General features: G+C 44.5%; 2 protein-coding genes and 1 long non-coding RNA gene across 13 annotated transcripts in view; 2 read left to right on the top strand and 1 right to left on the bottom strand.

Annotated features, from left to right (window-relative positions):
- Positions 1 to 3854, top strand: part of Golgb1 (golgin B1) — a 66458-nt gene extending 62604 nt beyond the window's left edge. For all 10 annotated transcript variants that reach the window (XM_076548821.1, XM_076548830.1, XM_076548827.1 and 7 more), the window contains 5 exons: positions 680 to 823; positions 962 to 1059; positions 1563 to 1697; positions 2816 to 2921; positions 3151 to 3854. In XM_076548821.1, coding sequence (XP_076404936.1) covers positions 680 to 823; positions 962 to 1059; positions 1563 to 1697; positions 2816 to 2921; positions 3151 to 3285 — 618 coding nt within the window. In that variant the 3' untranslated portion in view covers positions 3286 to 3854. The remainder of the gene's footprint in view (positions 1 to 679; positions 824 to 961; positions 1060 to 1562; positions 1698 to 2815; positions 2922 to 3150) is intronic.
- Positions 1345 to 5686, bottom strand: LOC143268115 (uncharacterized). Its single transcript, XR_013043727.1, has 2 exons — positions 5549 to 5686; positions 1345 to 4044 (listed from the first exon to the last, which is right to left on the bottom strand). It is a non-coding gene; the product is annotated as an uncharacterized LOC143268115 (long non-coding RNA).
- A 100-nt stretch (positions 5687 to 5786) lies between these two features.
- Hcls1 (hematopoietic cell-specific Lyn substrate 1) overlaps positions 5787 to 17212 on the top strand; it is a 29809-nt gene continuing 18383 nt past the window's right edge. For both annotated transcript variants that reach the window (XM_076548835.1, XM_006975718.4), the window contains exons 1-3: positions 5787 to 5941; positions 8284 to 8367; positions 8885 to 8958. In XM_076548835.1, the coding sequence (XP_076404950.1) occupies positions 8284 to 8367; positions 8885 to 8958 (158 nt within the window). In that variant the 5' untranslated portion in view covers positions 5787 to 5941. The remainder of the gene's footprint in view (positions 5942 to 8283; positions 8368 to 8884; positions 8959 to 17212) is intronic.

Below are 17212 nucleotides of genomic sequence, written 5' to 3' on the forward strand. Positions count from 1 at the left end.
AAGAAAGAAAGATTTTCTGGCTCAGAAACCAGTGGCTTAGGTTGCTTTGCCAGGCGGTGGGCACCCTGACACTGAACTTGTGCAGGGACAGATCGGACCACTGCCTGTAACTCGGGAACCAGAGGAAAGATTGGCTTTGAGACTACTATTTCTACTTGTGGGCATCTGATCTCCCACTCCAGTCTCTCCGGTACACATAGACACATGATGACTTATTTCTGCTCTCTCAGAAACATATCCACCCAGTCATACTATTTATTATACACCTTTTTTAAGTGCAAGCTTGTTCTCTGGCTGTATTGAGCTCTGGGCCTTGTTATTTACTAGTAATTCAAGCATGAACCCAATCTACCGCCCTCTGCTTACATTCCTGGACTAGCCTGTTCTACTGGAATGTTTGTTAGGGGTTTCTGCTTAATCATTGTTCAGCTCATAGACCTTGGCACCATTAAAAATAAACCAGTTTCCTGCTACTCTTCCAGAATAATTTTCCTTTTGTGGCTGAAACATTTAGGCATTTTTCCCTTTGAAGAAACGTACTGTGGTGTGATTCTAAGGTAGGTCCTGTGTTACAAATCAGGTCCTGACAGCTCAGGCCAGTTGCCTAAGTGCTGCTTCCGGTGATGTGGTCCTGAGGGCGGTCCTCCCCCTCTCCCTCCTCCCCCTCTCCCTCCTCCAGTTCTCTCAGCTGCTCGAGGAGAAGAATACCCTCGCCATCCAGCTCAGTGACACCAGCCAGAGCCTCCGGGAGAACCAGCACCACTACAGTGAACTCTTCAAACACTGTGCTGTCCTGGAGAAGCAGGTGCAGGAGCTGCAGGCGGTAAGGCCAAGCTGCAGCAAAGAGTGCTCAGTGTGGTAGTGGGGGGCGCTAGGGGCTGTGGACCGATTTCGGTTTGCAGACATGCAGTATCTGAAGAGTTTCCATCACGACCGCTCCCTACGCTGCTGTGTTTTCTAGGGGTCACCAACGGTAGATGTTGCTCCAGGAGCACCGCAAGGAAAGAATCGAACTTGTAAGAAGAGTAATCCTGAGGCCACAAGGGAGCCACAGCCAAGGTAGAGGATCAGGACTTGCCCTCCATCAGGCACTGTGTGCAAAGAAATTGGGTGGTAGACAAGAGAGGGTGATGGGAATGAATATGTATGATAAAGACACATTGTCTATATGTGTGGAGGTGTCATAACGAAACCTATGGTCAGTGTACACTATTTTAAGGAAATTGGGTTGTAATCTTGGTGGAGGTAGAGTTCACCATAGGTACTTAGCGTGCCCTGTTATCTTGACTAGTGTCACAGAAGTGAGGTAAAGACTGAACATAACAATACCTAACAGATGGTGTGTAAGAGTGAACAGGAGTTATAGTAAAAGTGCATACATACAGCGCTACAGACGGAATTGGAACTGTTCCACGGGCTCCCATCTCTCAGTGGGTATTTTCAGCTCTGTTTGCTTCTGTGTTAGTTTCCCTGTTTGGCGAAATGCTTCCAGCCTTGTGAAGATGTATTAGAGGTTGTGTTCTGCATCTAGTTGACGCCCTTTGTTTGCCTTTACCCTCAAGTTTTTCCAAGGCCCAGGAGCAGCTGTGCAGCACCAAGCAAGAAGTGAAGGAGTTAAAGAAGCTGCTGGAAGAAGAACGCGACCAAAGACTGGCCGCTGAAAGCGCACTCTCCCTGGCCGAGGAGCAGATCAGACGGTAAGGTGGGGGGGGCCTTCTGTCCAGTTCTCCACCTTCCTGACCTTGCTCCTGCACATTTCTGCGGCCAGGCTCAGGGTGAGTTAGGATCTTAATCTCCCCTTGACATGGTCCTGGAGTGCCTTGAGAGTCATCACCGAGAAGCACAGTACTTCTGGAGTTTCAAAGGCTTGTGCTGGGATTTCCTTCCTTTGCATCCAGATCCAGCATATTCACAGCTTTTTGTTTTCAGCACCTGTCTAGGTAGCTTTGAGGGTCGGCTCTGTGGAAGCACAGTACAGCATGGCGGAGTGGCCATGCCAAGACTTTCAAGCCTGTTTGTTCATGGCTATTTCTCTGCCACTTATGAAATTGTTCAGATTTCTGAAACCTCGTCTATGGGGAGGTTAACCCCCGTCCGGTGTCATTCATCTGCACCACTTGAGGCAGCTTAGTCAGGATGACTCTGGAGCCTGTGTCTGGACCACATTAACTTAAGGTTAGCCCCTTCCCGCTTTCCTTCTGGCTGAGAGCAGAATGGAGCGCGGGCTGCCTAAGGACGGCCCACGTAGACCAGGGTCAGATTAAGGCATTTCGTCTCTGCTGAAGAAGAGAGTGGCCCACCGAGAAGCAATGTTCCGCTGATGGAGATTCCCTGTGTGGGAAGAAAGATGAAGAGGAAAGGGGCGTGGCCTTCTGCCCACTCCAGGTGAAATGTGTGTCCCTGTAGGCAAATGAATGATGAGACATTCCCTTGCCCTCTTTTCAGAGACCACTGAGTAATGGCAGCTTCTCACAAACGGAGGATTTCCCAAATGAAGTTATAAGCCAATCAGCAGAGGACTGCAGAGGCTGCCAGTCAGCTTCAGTCTAAGTTCAAAGCCAGCCTGGGCCACATAAAAAAAAGGGGGCGGGGGTAGAGAAGGAAGGGGAGAGAGAAATTAGTGAGTTTCTGAATCAAATGTGGAATCGAGGGGGGAAGAACATGAGGCATAAAGACAAACGGGTCTTGGATCCCAGTTCCATTGGTTGTTGGTCATGCTCCCGAGGACAAGGCACTAACCAGGTTCCCAACCGGAAGGGTGACTGGGAAGATTCTCATGCAGCGGACCCGTGTAATATCTTCTTCCTCAACACAGGTTGGAGCAGAGTGAATGGGAATCGGCCCGGACTCCTATCATTGGCGCCTGTGGCTCTCAGGAGACGTCTGTGTTAATAGATATCCCAGACAGCAGCTATCGAAGGGTAAGGGAGGAAGGCCACAGAGAGGACTCTGCTCTGGGACTGGGCTGCAGGGATGGAGGTGGCCAATGTTGTAGGTGTCCAGCCACTGAGGAAACCCTCGCAGGACGCCTCGCTTCTGGGAGGACAGGATGGGCTTGACTTACATGCAGGATTACTGGTGAAGGGAAAGAGCCCTCAGGTGGAGCTTGGACTTCCCCGTTTATTGTTATTGTTACGTTGTTGGTTTCAGACCCGGAGTGGTGTCGGATGGAAGCGGGTTCTGCGTTCACTGTGCCATTCCCGGACCCGAGCGCCGCTGCTTGCAGCCATCTACTTCCTGATGGTTCACGTCATTCTCATCCTGTGTCTCACAGGTTACCTGTGAACTTGACTTCAGAACGTTTCATTCCTTCGCAACTAATCAGAATTCTTAGTTCCATTACAACCTTCCCACCCTGAACCCACCCTTACCTCCTTGGAAAGTTCCTGTAACAACAAAGGCGGCTCTGAGAACAATTTGGAGCTGCAGGCCCGGTGTGTCCTATTTTCTGGATGTGCCAACACAGGGGTCCGGAGACCTTGCGGGAGCATCACCGCTTCTAGCCTCGAGAACTTGAGCTACCACACTGCTGTGCGGGTGTGAGTTATTCCATCTTCAACACCATTGTCACCTGCCTCTGGGAACAGGGCTGAGGCAATGGAAAGAGAAGGCCAAGCACCCGAATCCAGACCTGACAGCAGGATCACGAGTGGCTCCCGCTGTACCTCTCTCTTCTGTCAGCCACCGGTTTTCTCATTATGGACATGATGTATTCCCTTCCTGGGCCGATCATCTGAAGAAGAAAGACTGATGGGCTCATCAGATCTTTGTTCCATGGTGATTAAATTTTAGTCACAACATCCTAAGAACTTTCCTGAACTACTGTAAAATAATAAAAATTATTTTCAGAATGAGTTGTGTCGGCAGAGATGTTATGGACCTGTCTTTGCACTCTATGGAGAGTGAAGGATGGAGGAATGCTTACTGGGACAGAAAGGTGTGAAAATCCTCCCTTCTCACTGGCCAGCATCAGATGGCTGTGAGCATCCTTCTAGCCTCAGCCGCTGGAGCTGAAGGAGGTGAGGTATAGTGAAGACATCCATCCTGAAATTGAGTTAAAGGAGCAGAATCAGGGGGTGTGAAATTCCTGAAGCCTTGTGTATAGTTCTGAGAGAACTCTGGAAAATATTGGGCCACCAGGTATGGTGGCACTTACCTGTAATTCCAGCACTTAGGAGGCTGAGGCAGGAGGATCATAAGATCCAGGTCAATCTTGTCCATATAGTAAGTTCAAGACAGCATGTGCTACATAGCAAGACTGTCTCAAAGGAAACATACACACACACACACACACACACACACACACACACACACACACACACACACACACCAGCAAACAAACAAAGTTTCTTAAGACAGGCCCCCCAACACACACCCAGTGCAGGAGGGGAAGTTTTGTATCTCGTGCAGGTTGGGTAGGTATAATTATGCTTTTATATGATGTTGCTTGGGAAAAGCTAGCTGGCTGTCTCAGTGTACATGTGTATTTTGAACCTGATCTCTTTGGTCTCAAAGCCTTGCTATTCCTGCATGTTACACTCTGCTCCTCAAGGGATGAACATGGGGTATTTGTAAAGGGGAAATGAGTTTTCTTGGTGTCATCTCTGAAGTTCTATGGTTTCTCCAGAGAACTGCATTACTGTATGATGTATTATAATGTCTGCTCTGATAATTCTAATTTTGACATTGGATTAGAATTCCAAATTAGCTAAGATTTCCTCTTTCTACATATTTCTCTAAAGTTGCTTTATCAGAACAAATAAGATGTCCCAAGTCCAGCTTCCATTTGGAAGTGAACTTAGAAGCTTTCTGTTCTGCAGAAACACTCTCTTATGTCATAGACTGGTTTCTCCAGTCCTTCTGGGACCCTCTCAGGGTTCATTATCTCTAAGCCAATCAGGTCAGAACTCCACAGATAACCAAGATGAGGAGAGCCAGGGTCAGATTCAATAAATTCTTAGTAGGATTAATTTTCAACCAGAGATCCTTGGGGCTTTATTTGCCTCATCTTTGTCACTGAGGGCCCCAGGTTGCCGGTGTGTGTGGTGTCCCCCTGGGGGATTATTTGTAAAGCAGCCAGTAAAAGCGAAAGGGTCTCTTTCATTGGTCCAAACAAATCACTTGAAGATAGAAGGGAAGGGCAGCAGATCTTAACAGTGTAGAGTGTGTCAGAGTTCATGTGCACTTCTTGGAGAAGTTCATCTGGAGTCAGACCTCTATCAGTGAGCTCAGGCCCCACAGAGCTTCCCAGCAAGCTAGGGAACTTTGTCCCTCCTTTCCCACGAGTTACCCTTTGGCTAACTCTGTCAGCTCTGTGTGAGCCCCGTCGTAAGTGCTATAGGTAATGAAGAGGTATGTATTACTTACTAAGGCTTGCCCGTCAAAATTCACATGTAGATCACTGTCACACTAAGCCTTTCTTGATTGCTACAGCCTATATCAAACGTTCTGTTTTTGTTCCCCTCCCTGAGACCCGGCCTCTACAACCATGTCGGAGCCCAGGCTACCCCTTAGTCCTGGGATCACAGATGTTTGCTACCACACCTACCTGGCCCGTTGTGAATTCTTTTAGTGTCTTAGATGCAGCTGCCCTATGTAGGACACAGAGCAGTCCTACAGCATTCTTGAACGTGTCTTAACTGTTAGGGATGTGGCTCGGCGGTCATTTTTATAACCATCCTGTGACCTGAAAAAAAAAAAAAAAAGTTTCAAAATACGAGACACAGAATCACTTAACCCTTTTAAGTACCCAGCGCTTAGGGAACCGACTCAAACTCCAGGAAGTAGCTGTGAGGACAGTGTGGCAGGAAATGACAGAAAACCTGAAAACGGAACTGAAGCAGCTGCTCAGTTTCTTGCCCCGAAGCGGCAGCGGCTGGAGGGGGAGCCGGGTGTGGACTTGAAGAGCCAGAGCTTCGAGCTCGCACAAACGGTAATAAAGGTAGGTACTGGGAGCTCTGGGAGACTTGGGGAACACAGGGGCCACGTGGAAGAAAGATCTGCATAGCACTTAGTTCTTGCTGAGGGAGGGCCTTGCTAATAGGTGTTGAACTTCTGATGGCCATAAGGCCTGTGTCGTGGTTGACAATAAGCATCTGAAGATAGGACCAAGGAAATGGCCCGTACTCAGGGAACATGACTGATCAGCCATCTAGGACTGTGGGTCCAGCCAAGTATGCCCTGGGTTCTACTGATGATCTACAAAGCCCACGCTAAGGGATGGCTGCCCCTGAGCATTAAACTAAAAGAGACCCACAGAAGATGAAGACAAAGTGGGCTTTTGTATCGTCTAGCAGGGACACCAAATGCACATGGGAAATGTGAGGGAACGGGAATTAACCACACGTGAACACTGGTGCTGAGCCAAGCGCTTTTAGGGACCAGATGCAAGCTTGATTATTCAGCCAGGGTGACTCTCTGTGTTTGTGGGAACCCCAGAGTGTCAGAAACAGGCAGCTAGGCTAACCTCTTCACTATTTAACATTGAGGAACAAAATCACAGCAACCAATGATTTGTCAAAGTATTTAATATTTGTGAATTGCTTAGTCTAATATCTGGCTAAGTGGTGTATACTGTGTTGCGTGATTGGCTGTGGTCCCACGGGGGCTGTTATATTACTGAGGTGTCTATGGACTATTGATGCCATAAGATGACACTCTCATCAGGCACTGGATGTGCCTGGCATTCACTGTCCTTCACCAGATTATTCTCCAGCCTTCTGCTTCAAGTTGGCAACCTTCTTGACTAGTCATCAACAGTACAAACATATTAAGTTATTTTGATCTTAAAAGTGAGTGTGAGGGGCTGATGGGGGAGATGGGCCGAGGCCTGGGGGGATAGAAGGACAGAGGATGAGACCATTGGACCTCACTGCTTGCTTATTGCTCATGAATATAGTTGACTTCTCCTTTCCAGTTTCCCTCTGTTGCAGGATAGCCTCAAAGCCAGGACATGTCAAACAGAGGCCATAGGGATGTGACTCACAGGTCATCTTTACCTCTTCTAACCCCTATCAGTAGCTATTGCCAAGTAGGGAAGGCATTGTTCTTAGTAGCTTACCAGACTCTTGGCCTGGTTAACCCCCCCACTTCCCCCATTGCCCCATAACACATCTCTAACCCACCTACCTCAGATTTCCCCATGGATGATCTTCTAGGGGTTATCAGAAAATAGGGGAAGAGTGGAGGTTTCCAGGTGAATCTAGAAAGTGGAGACCTAATGGACAGAGCCCTTGGAGCCTAGATGGACAGATCCCTGAGGATGGGTAGTTGAAGAGGGTCTCCTTTAGGAGGAAGTGATGAACACCAGGAAGGCCTCCTGGGGATGGAGGTTCCTTAGAAAGAAGGATGAACATGGACTTGCTAGCCAGTAGGTAGGAGCTGAACCAGGAAATCCCAAAGGGCAGATGGGCATTGTCCCTTGTTACCTCTCTACACCTCTGTTCAGAAGTCCACAGTGTGACTAGACAGTACTTCCTCACGCTCCCTTGGCAAGGCTCAATAAAACACGGGTGTCCAGAGGATGATTGACACCCCATCAAACTAGTCTTCTCCAAAGGGTTGGTAAATTCCACACTGTGTTCCAAAAGAGGGACTTGTTACATGCTGTGTTTGAATATTTATCTTTTTAAATCTAGTTGGACAGTATTTTTAATTGAGTGATAAAACATACAGCATTGGCATTTTCATTCTTAGAAAATTAAGATTCCTGTCATTTAATTGTTTCCCATGCATCAACCAGTGTAGGTATTTCAACCAGTTGTCCCTACTGATGATCTACCGCTGTGCAGTGAGTGACCAGTCTTAGAGTGAATGTGGGACAGTAGTCCATGGACAGGTGACAACTTTTCAATGTAGCTAAGCAGATTATAGACAGGAAGGACACTGGACTCATGTATGTCTTCACAGCTAGAAAGGAAACCATGGAGAAATCTGAGGGAAATGCCACCACAATCCTGTAGTGAGTGTTGTATGACCACTGGTCACTCCTGCATAGCAAACAGTCCCGGCACTTTGACAGAGGTTGTTGACTATTACCTACATCTACATTGACTTCTCTGCAGATGTGGGTGGACTCAAACCATCCTGGTTTATCTTAAATAAATATCTTCTAGTTGAGCAGAAGTTTCCCTAGAACTTCTATCAGCTTCATTTCAGCTCTTGTTTTCTTCTAAGAAGGGCAAGAAACACCCAATTGCTATACAGTTGACTTTGGCATACTTATCATCCTTTCTCTCAATTCTGTTTCCATTCCTAATTATTTCCATCATCCATCACCCTCAGATGTGGAAGTCTGTAGTGGGGCACGATGTATCTGTTTCCGTGGAGACCCAGGGTGATGACTGGGACACAGACCCTGACTTTGTGGTGAGTAAGGAAGTAAGCTTTGCTTGGACAATATGGGGGGCGCATCTCAGCCGCTCTGACCTTTGAGGGGGCTTAGAAAGGACTAGCTGAGATTAGGCTAGTCTTCATGGTGAGACAGATTGGCAGAATCATTAGCTGTCACTATTAAAATGCATAACTGGTGATGAGCATAGAAGGGCACAGATATGAGTGCATTTGATAGTGAAACTGAGGGACCAGGTCACTCTATCCTGAAGTGGAGGATCAGCTGAACCTGGGACTCTTCTGGCTTGTGATCCATGGTTTGAGATGTCATGGGAGACCTACAGAGGGAAGAGTAGACCTACGGTGATTCAGAGTAGGAATGGACATGCCAAGGATCACTAGCTCAATTTTAATTCCCATGTGGGGTTGAGAGAGGATGACTGCAGCTATGAGGGAGAGTAATGCAGGGGACAGAGAGGGTGAGGGTCGGTCGTGAGGCTCCTTGCAACATAGCACATTTCTTGCTGACAGTGTTGCGTGCTGTCTTTTTTAGAATGACATCTCTGAGAAAGAGCAACGGTGGGGAGCCAAGACCATCGAGGGCTCTGGACGCACAGAGCACATCAAGTAGGTGCCGGAAGAACCGGGAGGGGAAGTGTGTCCCATGAAGAGCTGATGGAAAACCTGCAGGCTCCGGGGAACGTGTGGCAAGAAAATAGCCTTGCCTGTGAATCTTTGTGTTTATTTATATAGTCTAGACGCTGTCTCCGTGTGTTTTCACTTAATCTTGCTCATTGTCTGCCTTACTATGTGTCTTTTATATAGGACAGCTCTATCATTCTCCCCCCAGGCTAGTCTGTTGTTTTAACTATCTCCCTTCCTTCATTCAGACAGGAGGTAGTCAGAGAAGTGGCACAAATGCTGAAGTTCTGTCTATCTTTCTGTCTGTCTGTCTATCTATCTATCTATCTATCTATCTATCTATCTATCTATCTATCTATCATCTATCTATCTATCTATCTGTCTAACCATCTATTATCTATCAATCTATCATCTACTATCTATCTAACATCTATCTATCTACTTATCTATCATCTATCAATTATCTATCAAATGCCATTCACCTAACCCTTCTCATAAATATAGAACATGTGCTTAAAGTGGAGGGTGACTTCCAATGGGTTAAGAAGACTTCAGTGCTGGGTGTGGTCTTACACATCTTTAATTCCAGCACTCGGGAGGCAGAGGCAAGCAGATGTCTGTGACTTCAAGGCCAGTCTGGTCTGCATGTGAGTTCCAGGTCGGTCAGGACTACATAATGAGACCCTGTCTCAAAAAGAGAAGGCATCAGTAAAATGTCAAGGGAAAGAGCTCTCCCATCAATGCTGTAGTGAGAACAATATCTGTAGTTGATACAGTGACTTGAGCTACAGATTTGCATTGGACTACTTGATAGAAATTGGTAACCATTAATGTTAATATTAATATAAGGAAATATGACATTTGGAAAAGCTGATGACTAAAACCATTTTAGCAATGATGTTTAGTCTTCAGGACAAAGATCCAACTTCCATTTTGTCTGAAATAAATGTGGCAATGTAGCTCAAGTGGTAAAATTTTTGCCTAGAATGCATGAAGCCCTGTATTTGGTTCCAGCACTAAATAAACTAGGTGGGGAGGCTTATGCTTATAATTTTGGCACTGGAGGGTGGAGGGGGTGGCTGTGGGGGGAGTGATGGATGCAGAAGAATCAGAAGTTCAAGGTCAAGGCTAGCCTGGGTTACACTGTGTGGATTATAACATGTTAGCCGTTGACTCTGCGTTACCAATAATGCACCGGTGTCCCATTAAGGAAAGAAAGAGAATCACTTCCCCTTGTTTAAGGAAGAGAGTCTAGATTTGAATTCTCTACTTCATGCTCTATCTTCTTCCTCGGTTGGTCTGCTGTATGTGTCTCAGTCTCTTAGACTGGCGGAAGGCTGAATTGTGAGTCTGTGTGTCCCTGCATCTGTGTGCCTATCTGTCTTGTATGTGGCTGCTCTGTGACTGTGTGCCTGGTGTCTGAATCTCCCTGCCAAAAGGCTCTGCTCTGTCTTTATTGAACTGCATGGAAAGCTTCACTTGCGGGGCAGGAGTAAGAAATACTTAACAAAAATCTTCAACAGAGTTGAACAAGGGATCAAGTCACTGGCTCCAACTGACCCAGATAACAAATATCACTGGTTATCAACCAGTACCCATAAATGGAGGCTTTCAAGCTTTAGGGTAGATTTTAGGAAGTTGCTCTCAACTTCTGTATTTGCTGCTTTCAGCAAATGATACACAGGCGTTCCTCTGGGTCAGGGGCAGGGAAGAGGACATAACTTAAAGTTGCAGCTGTGCATTAGCTAAGGTTGGGAGAATTGATCACAGGACAAGTAAGTTTGGTTGTTACATTGTTCTCTTAAAGTCAGGCGTAACAGGCTAGCAGTCTTAAGTGGTAAGTGATTTCAAGGCATATTGTTCACTTTGGCTTCGAGGGCCAGCAAAAGCTTCAGTCTCTTAGGATGTAAGAGATATTTTTAGACTATCATATCACCACAATACATGAGCACACCTAGGGTTTTCTGTGGAATAGTGTACTTGGCAACCAAGAGATACTCATCTCTCTTCCACGGACTAGACAGGACCATCTAATCAGGACTGCTGGCTATGGAAAGCCCCAGACGGCTGTATTTTAGTAGCAAAGTAAACACAATGAGTAAGATTGAAAGTTGGAAAGTAATGAATCAACATTACTCCTAAATTTGGCAAGTTAAGGCAATTTTCAGTTCTATTCCCAACTCCTCCTTCCACACTCTAACAATATTTTGACCTCATTTTCCCCTAGATTTTAAAAGGTGTCAGTGATGACCACATTGCAACAGCCATAGTCTTAGGAGACTTGGCACATGTTTGTGCAGATCTGGAATATTACTGAACACCATTCAGACTTAAATGGTTTGACTTACATAGCTATACTAAATATTATTCTTTTAAATTTTTATTTATTTTTATGTGTATGGGTCTTTTGTCAGTATGTATGTCTGTGTACCACGTGTGGGTCTGGTGCCTGTGGAATCCAGAAGAGGATGTTGGATCCTCTGGAACTGGAGTTACAGATGGTTGTGAGCTGCCATGTGGGTGCTGGGAATCAAACCCGGGTCCTCTGGAAGAACAGCTCTTAATCATTCAGTCATCTCTCCAGGCCCAACTGAATATTAAGCAAATCAAGCAATTCTGGAAAGTACATAGTGTGACAAAAGAAAAGAATAGGAACAGGGCCTTTCCAGAAACTTCCTTAGTATTCACGCCCCTGAGAGCTCACAGATTCAAGGAGGTTGAAGCACTTTCCTTTTCTGAGTGAAGGCCACATGCTCTAGAGTTCTGGGAACTGCTGAGATGAGAAAACACTATCCGAGTGCTTTCCCCGCCCAGTGTCTGCATCTTGCATGTTAGGTTAGAGCATTTTAAGGACTGCTAAAGTCCCGCTGTGAGCCTGTGGGAAGAGCTTGCATCTGGAAGGGTTTGCATCAGCCCACAGCTCTGTCATTATTAGCAGTGTGAACTTAGTCAGCCCTCATGTTTCAGTAGTTCATTTTATTAATTCATGGGGATAATAGCAGCTACTCTAAAGGTTTATGCTTAGAATTCAGTGAGTAGCATACGTGAGTGTCTGCTGGTACTTAATATTTCTTAGCACTTTGGTGATGTTATTTCTATACTCTGTTAATACAGATGAGTTTCATCATTTCCATCCCCAAACCTAACATGAGTATGCAACAGCTGGTACCTTCCTTCTTCCTAAATGGTGTTGACTCAGAGGACTGCATGGCGTAGTACTGCACACATCATGTGGGTCTCTGCATATCAAACTAACTGGATCTGTGTCCTCTATAGTGAATGCTGGAGATATTTCCACAAAGGCTTACTTGTCTATATTTGTTAGGGCCTTGAAGGTACAAAAGCCTGGATCCCCCTGGGAAGAGGCCAGCTGACCTTGGACAAACCTTTCACCCTCTCTGGTGTTCAGTTTCCCCATCCACATCAAACAGCCCTCCGGGGGACATTCCCATGTAAAGTCTCGGATGTTCTTTGCTCGGTGCCCACTAAGCACCTTTCATGGTCAAGTGGAAATCACCAAGACCCTGGGAGGGGAGGAGAAACGGGAGGGGAGAGTACTTGCCCAACCGGGCTGACTCAAAACAGGAAGAGGAAGTGACTGTGGTTCTTAGTAGGCGTGCGGCCTGCCCCTCACCACTGTGTTTCTTTCAGGTCAGCCTTGAATAAATTTAGTCTGGGGATGGCTTTCTAAGTCAGAGCCGAGCTTAAGTGATTCTTCCATGTCTCATCAGTTGTAGAAAGAAATGGCCCAACAGTCAAAGGCTATCACATCACTGTGCTCCTCATGCCTACTCTTCTTGCTGTCTTTCCCCTTGACTAGTGAAGCGTCCTTACCACCCTCAAACAGTGATTCGTAATAAATAAAATATAACTGAAAAACAACGGCATAGAAGATGGAAGCACAATTTTTACTTTTAGATTGAACAGATAAGAGAGCACCATGTCAGACTCTTGTTCGTGTTTCTAAAACCATACTCTTGATTTCTGTCTTCTTTTCTCTGTGGAAGAGAAACAAGCCAGCTCCCAGAATGCCCCGCGAACAATGCTTTGGGCAGCACTGATGCTCAAATCTTAATTGGTATTATAAAAAACCCAGAGCCAGACATTGGGGTCACTGCTGAAAGATCAGAGAGACAAAGGAACAAGACACAGCCACCCCTCACCTCTAGGACTCCTCAGCCTGAAAAGGGCTTTTTAGTTCCTGTCTCCTCATGCCTTCTATACCTTTCTCCACCCAGCCATATCCTTCTTAGTGCTGGGATTAAAAGTGTGTGTGCTTCCCAAGCAAAGGCATGAGATCTCAAGTGCTGGGATTAAAGTTGTGTGCCACCACTGCCTGGCTGTTTCTCTCCTCGACTGAGTCAATCTCATGTAGTCCACAGTGGCTTTAAACCCAGAGATCCAGACAGATCTCTGCCTCCCGAGTGCTAAGATTAAGGGTGTGTGCCACCACTGCCTGGCATCTATGTTTAATCTAGTGGCTTGTTCTATTCTCTGATCTTCAGGCAAAGTTTCTTAGGGTACACAATATATCACCACGCAGCACTACACTGGACAAGGCCTTCCTGTGCTTCCTGAAGCCTTTAGATTAGGTCTCACTGAGAAATAGCTATAAGTATCTGCCTCAGCAGCTTACCTGATTTCTGTGTCCTACCATTTTACACAAAGTAGAAATGAAGAATTAACACAGTACCAGAGTACTAAAATAGAAGCCCAGAGGTCCAGGGATGGGTGCCAGATCTGCTCTGCCAGTATTCAGGGCATTAAAGAGAATAATTTCACCACTCTCCCTCTGTTTACCCATGTGACTGGAGATATCAATACTTGCCCTCCTTACCTCACAGGGGTACTGTAAAGAACCATAGCTATAACATGAGAATAAAGGGCAACATTTATTAATAGATGATAATGTGGTTCTGATAGCACAGAAAAGATATTCATTCTTGATTTTAACAATTTGTCTAAGGATATAGACATACTATAGACAAATATTTTGAATTCAACTCAGTCTGAATCTATGGGCTGAATACTTATCCACTATGTCATATTATTTCTATTAAACCCATTTTGTCATGTCCATGGTTCTCTTTTAAAAATGGAATGTGAATTCTCATGATCAACTATCACCTTTCCCTGAGGCTGCTGTTCTGTTGAAAACAGCTGATTATATTATAGTCTGGTCTTGACGAGATGCCATACTCAAACAGCATCAGCATGGGCCTCTTCAGGAGTACATTCACTTAATACTTTCTTATTTAAAAAAAATCAATGTTGTTAATGTGTAATAATCATAAACAAATGGTTCAGTGAATTTTGATAATACTACAAGTAACCACCAATACAGTCAGGACATGGAAGATTCAGTTATGACTGAAAGTCTTCTGTGTCTCTGTAGTCGGTGCCCCCTTGCCCAGTCTGCACAAAAATGCTGACCTATATCTTGTCAGTGTTGGGTAGTTTAGTCTGGTCTCTCTAGAGTTTCAGTAAACGAATAACATAGACTACACTCTTTTGTGTTGGCATTTTTTTTTTACTTAGAATGTTTTTGAAATCTAGCTAGAGTATTGCATACGTTGGTCTTTTATTTCTTGTCAAATAATAACCATTGTGTTTATTCACGGCTCTGTTGTTGGACATCTACATCTATAAGCATATCAAGAGCATTTGAACACAAATCTCTTTGTTGACATATATTTTTATATTTCCCAGGGTATAGTTAAAAATCTAATTGCTTGTTCATATAGTCAGTGTCTGTTTACCTTTTGAGAAACTGCCAATCTATTTTCCAAAAGGAAGTTAGCATAATTGAGTTTTGCCAGAAATGTATATGTTTCACTTAAACCATGTCTTTGCCAATACTTATTATTGTTGGTAGTTTGAACTTGTGTAGTTGTTTTTTCACTCTTTTGGGGAATCACCATCCAGCTCCTAAATAAGTCACACAGGGAGGCTTATTCTTAATTATGAATGCCTGGCCTTAGCTTGGCTTGTTTCTTGCCAGCTTTTCTTAAATTATCTCATCTACCTTTTGCCTCTGGGCTTTTACCTTTCTCTATTTTTGTATACCTTTCTGTTTTACTCTGTTGCTGGTTGTGTAGCTCAGTGGTTGGCTCCTGATGTCCTCCTCCTCTCAATCCTAGATCTCTCTTCTCCCAGATTTTTCCTACTATACATCCTCTCTGCCTGCCAGCCCCGACTGTCCTTTATCCTTCCTTGCTATTGACCATTCACTGCTTTATTAGACCACCAGGTGTTTTAGACAGGCACAATAACACAGCTTCACAGAGTTAAACAAATGCAACATAAACAAAACTAACACACCTTAAAATAATATTCTATAACAAATGTTAGCCACTCTGTGGGTATGTGGTGATTTTAATTTGTATTTCTTGGGTGAGTAAACTTTATTAAGTCTTTTGCATATTCCATCCATGTCTCTTCATCCATCTTCTTCCTGGAATATATGTTCAAATATTTCCTCACCTTTAAAATGAAATGTCTTCTTATTGAGTTCTCTCTATATTTTAGGAACAGACCTTTTGTGAGATGTATGTTCTATAACTATTTATCCAAGAGTAATGATTGCTCTTTTAGTTTCTTGGTGATATTATTTTGTAGGCATGAGATTTGAATTCTGAGGAAGTCTAATTTATATAAAAAGATTTTTATAATTAGTTGGTTAGTTTTTTGCTTGTTTGCTGTTGTTGTTGTCAAAGAAAAAATTTACCTCAAAACTGTGAAGATCATCTCTACAATTTGGTTCAATTTAAAATTTTTATCTTTAATATTTATGTACAACATGAAGTTGAGATCAAGGTTCATCTTCTTCTATGGATATCCTTTTTCCACTGACTTGGCAGGTTTCTTTGACCTTCTGTGTGGTTGGTTTCTGGACTCTATTCTGCCTCATTAAGCAATGTGTTTGCCCTGGCAGCATAGCTACCACAATGCAATGACTGCTGTAGTCGTGTGGTAAGTCACTGAAACCAAACAGGCCTCCAACTGTATAGCCCTTACATTTTTTTTCTTACTATCCCAGGATTTTATCTTATTTTATTTTATTTTGATACAAAAATCTTAATTCCTCTTTAATCTTTTTTTTTTTAAATTCTTCTCTCATACAATACATCCTGAGTGCAGTTTCCTCTTCCTCCACTCCTCCCAATTTTCCCTCCCAACTCCCCTCTCCCCCAGATCCATTCCTCATCCACTTCCCTTCAGAAAGAGCAGGCCTCCCAGAGACATCAACCGAACATGGCATAACAAGATGCGGTAAGACAAGGCATAAACCCTCACATCAAGGCTGGAGGCAACCCAGTAGGAGGAAAAAGGTCCTAAGAACAGATAAAAGAGTCAGAGACATGCCCGACTCCCGCTGTTAGGAGTCCCACAAGAACACCAAGTTCCATGGCCATGACATATATGCAGAGGACTTGGCTCAGTTCTGTGCAGGCTCCATGATTGCCTCTTCAGTCTCTGTGAGGCCCTGTGAGCCCTGCTTAGTTGATTCTGCGGGACACGTTCTCCTGGTGTACTGAACCCCTCTGGCTCCTACAATTTTCCCTTCCCCTCTCCCTCAGAATTCCATGAGGTCTGAGAGGAGGGACCTGTCTGTTCCAAGATTTTATAATTTTATACATCTAGAGTCAGGTAGTCAGCTCTTCAAAAAAAAAAAAGCTTATTGGGATTTTGATTAGGATTCCACTTGAGATGAAGGTCATTTAGGAGGACAATAAACATGTTGATGGTATTGGGTTTTCCAATCTATGAACCTGAGATAGTCTTCTACTTATTTAGATTTTTTTTTTCAGAAGTATTGTTTGGTGTTCAAGTCTTACTCATATTTCATTAAAGTTCCCCTAAAACATTTCAGGTTCTGTCAGGAGTATAACTTACTTTTCACTTTCAGTTTTCAAATGTCTGTGGCTGGTAGATAAATGCACTTGACTTTGATAAAGTGACTTTGTATCCTGTAACCTTGTCATGAGTACTTAATAGTTCTGGTAGCTTCTTTGTGGAGTTAGGCTTTTCTAAACACGTCATATTGTTTGTTTGTTTGTTTGTTTGTTTTTCAAGACACAGTTTCTCTGTGTAGCTTTGGAGCTTGTCCTAGAACTCACTCTGTAGCCCAGGCTGGCCTCGAACTCACAGAGATACACTTGCCTCTGCCTCCTGAGTGCTGGAATTAAAGACATGTGCCACCACTGCCCAGCCATATTGTTTGTGAATAAAGACTTTA

Source organism: Peromyscus maniculatus, chromosome 12, assembly GCF_049852395.1.
Source record: "Peromyscus maniculatus bairdii isolate BWxNUB_F1_BW_parent chromosome 12, HU_Pman_BW_mat_3.1, whole genome shotgun sequence".
NCBI lineage: Eukaryota > Metazoa > Chordata > Mammalia > Rodentia > Cricetidae > Peromyscus > Peromyscus maniculatus.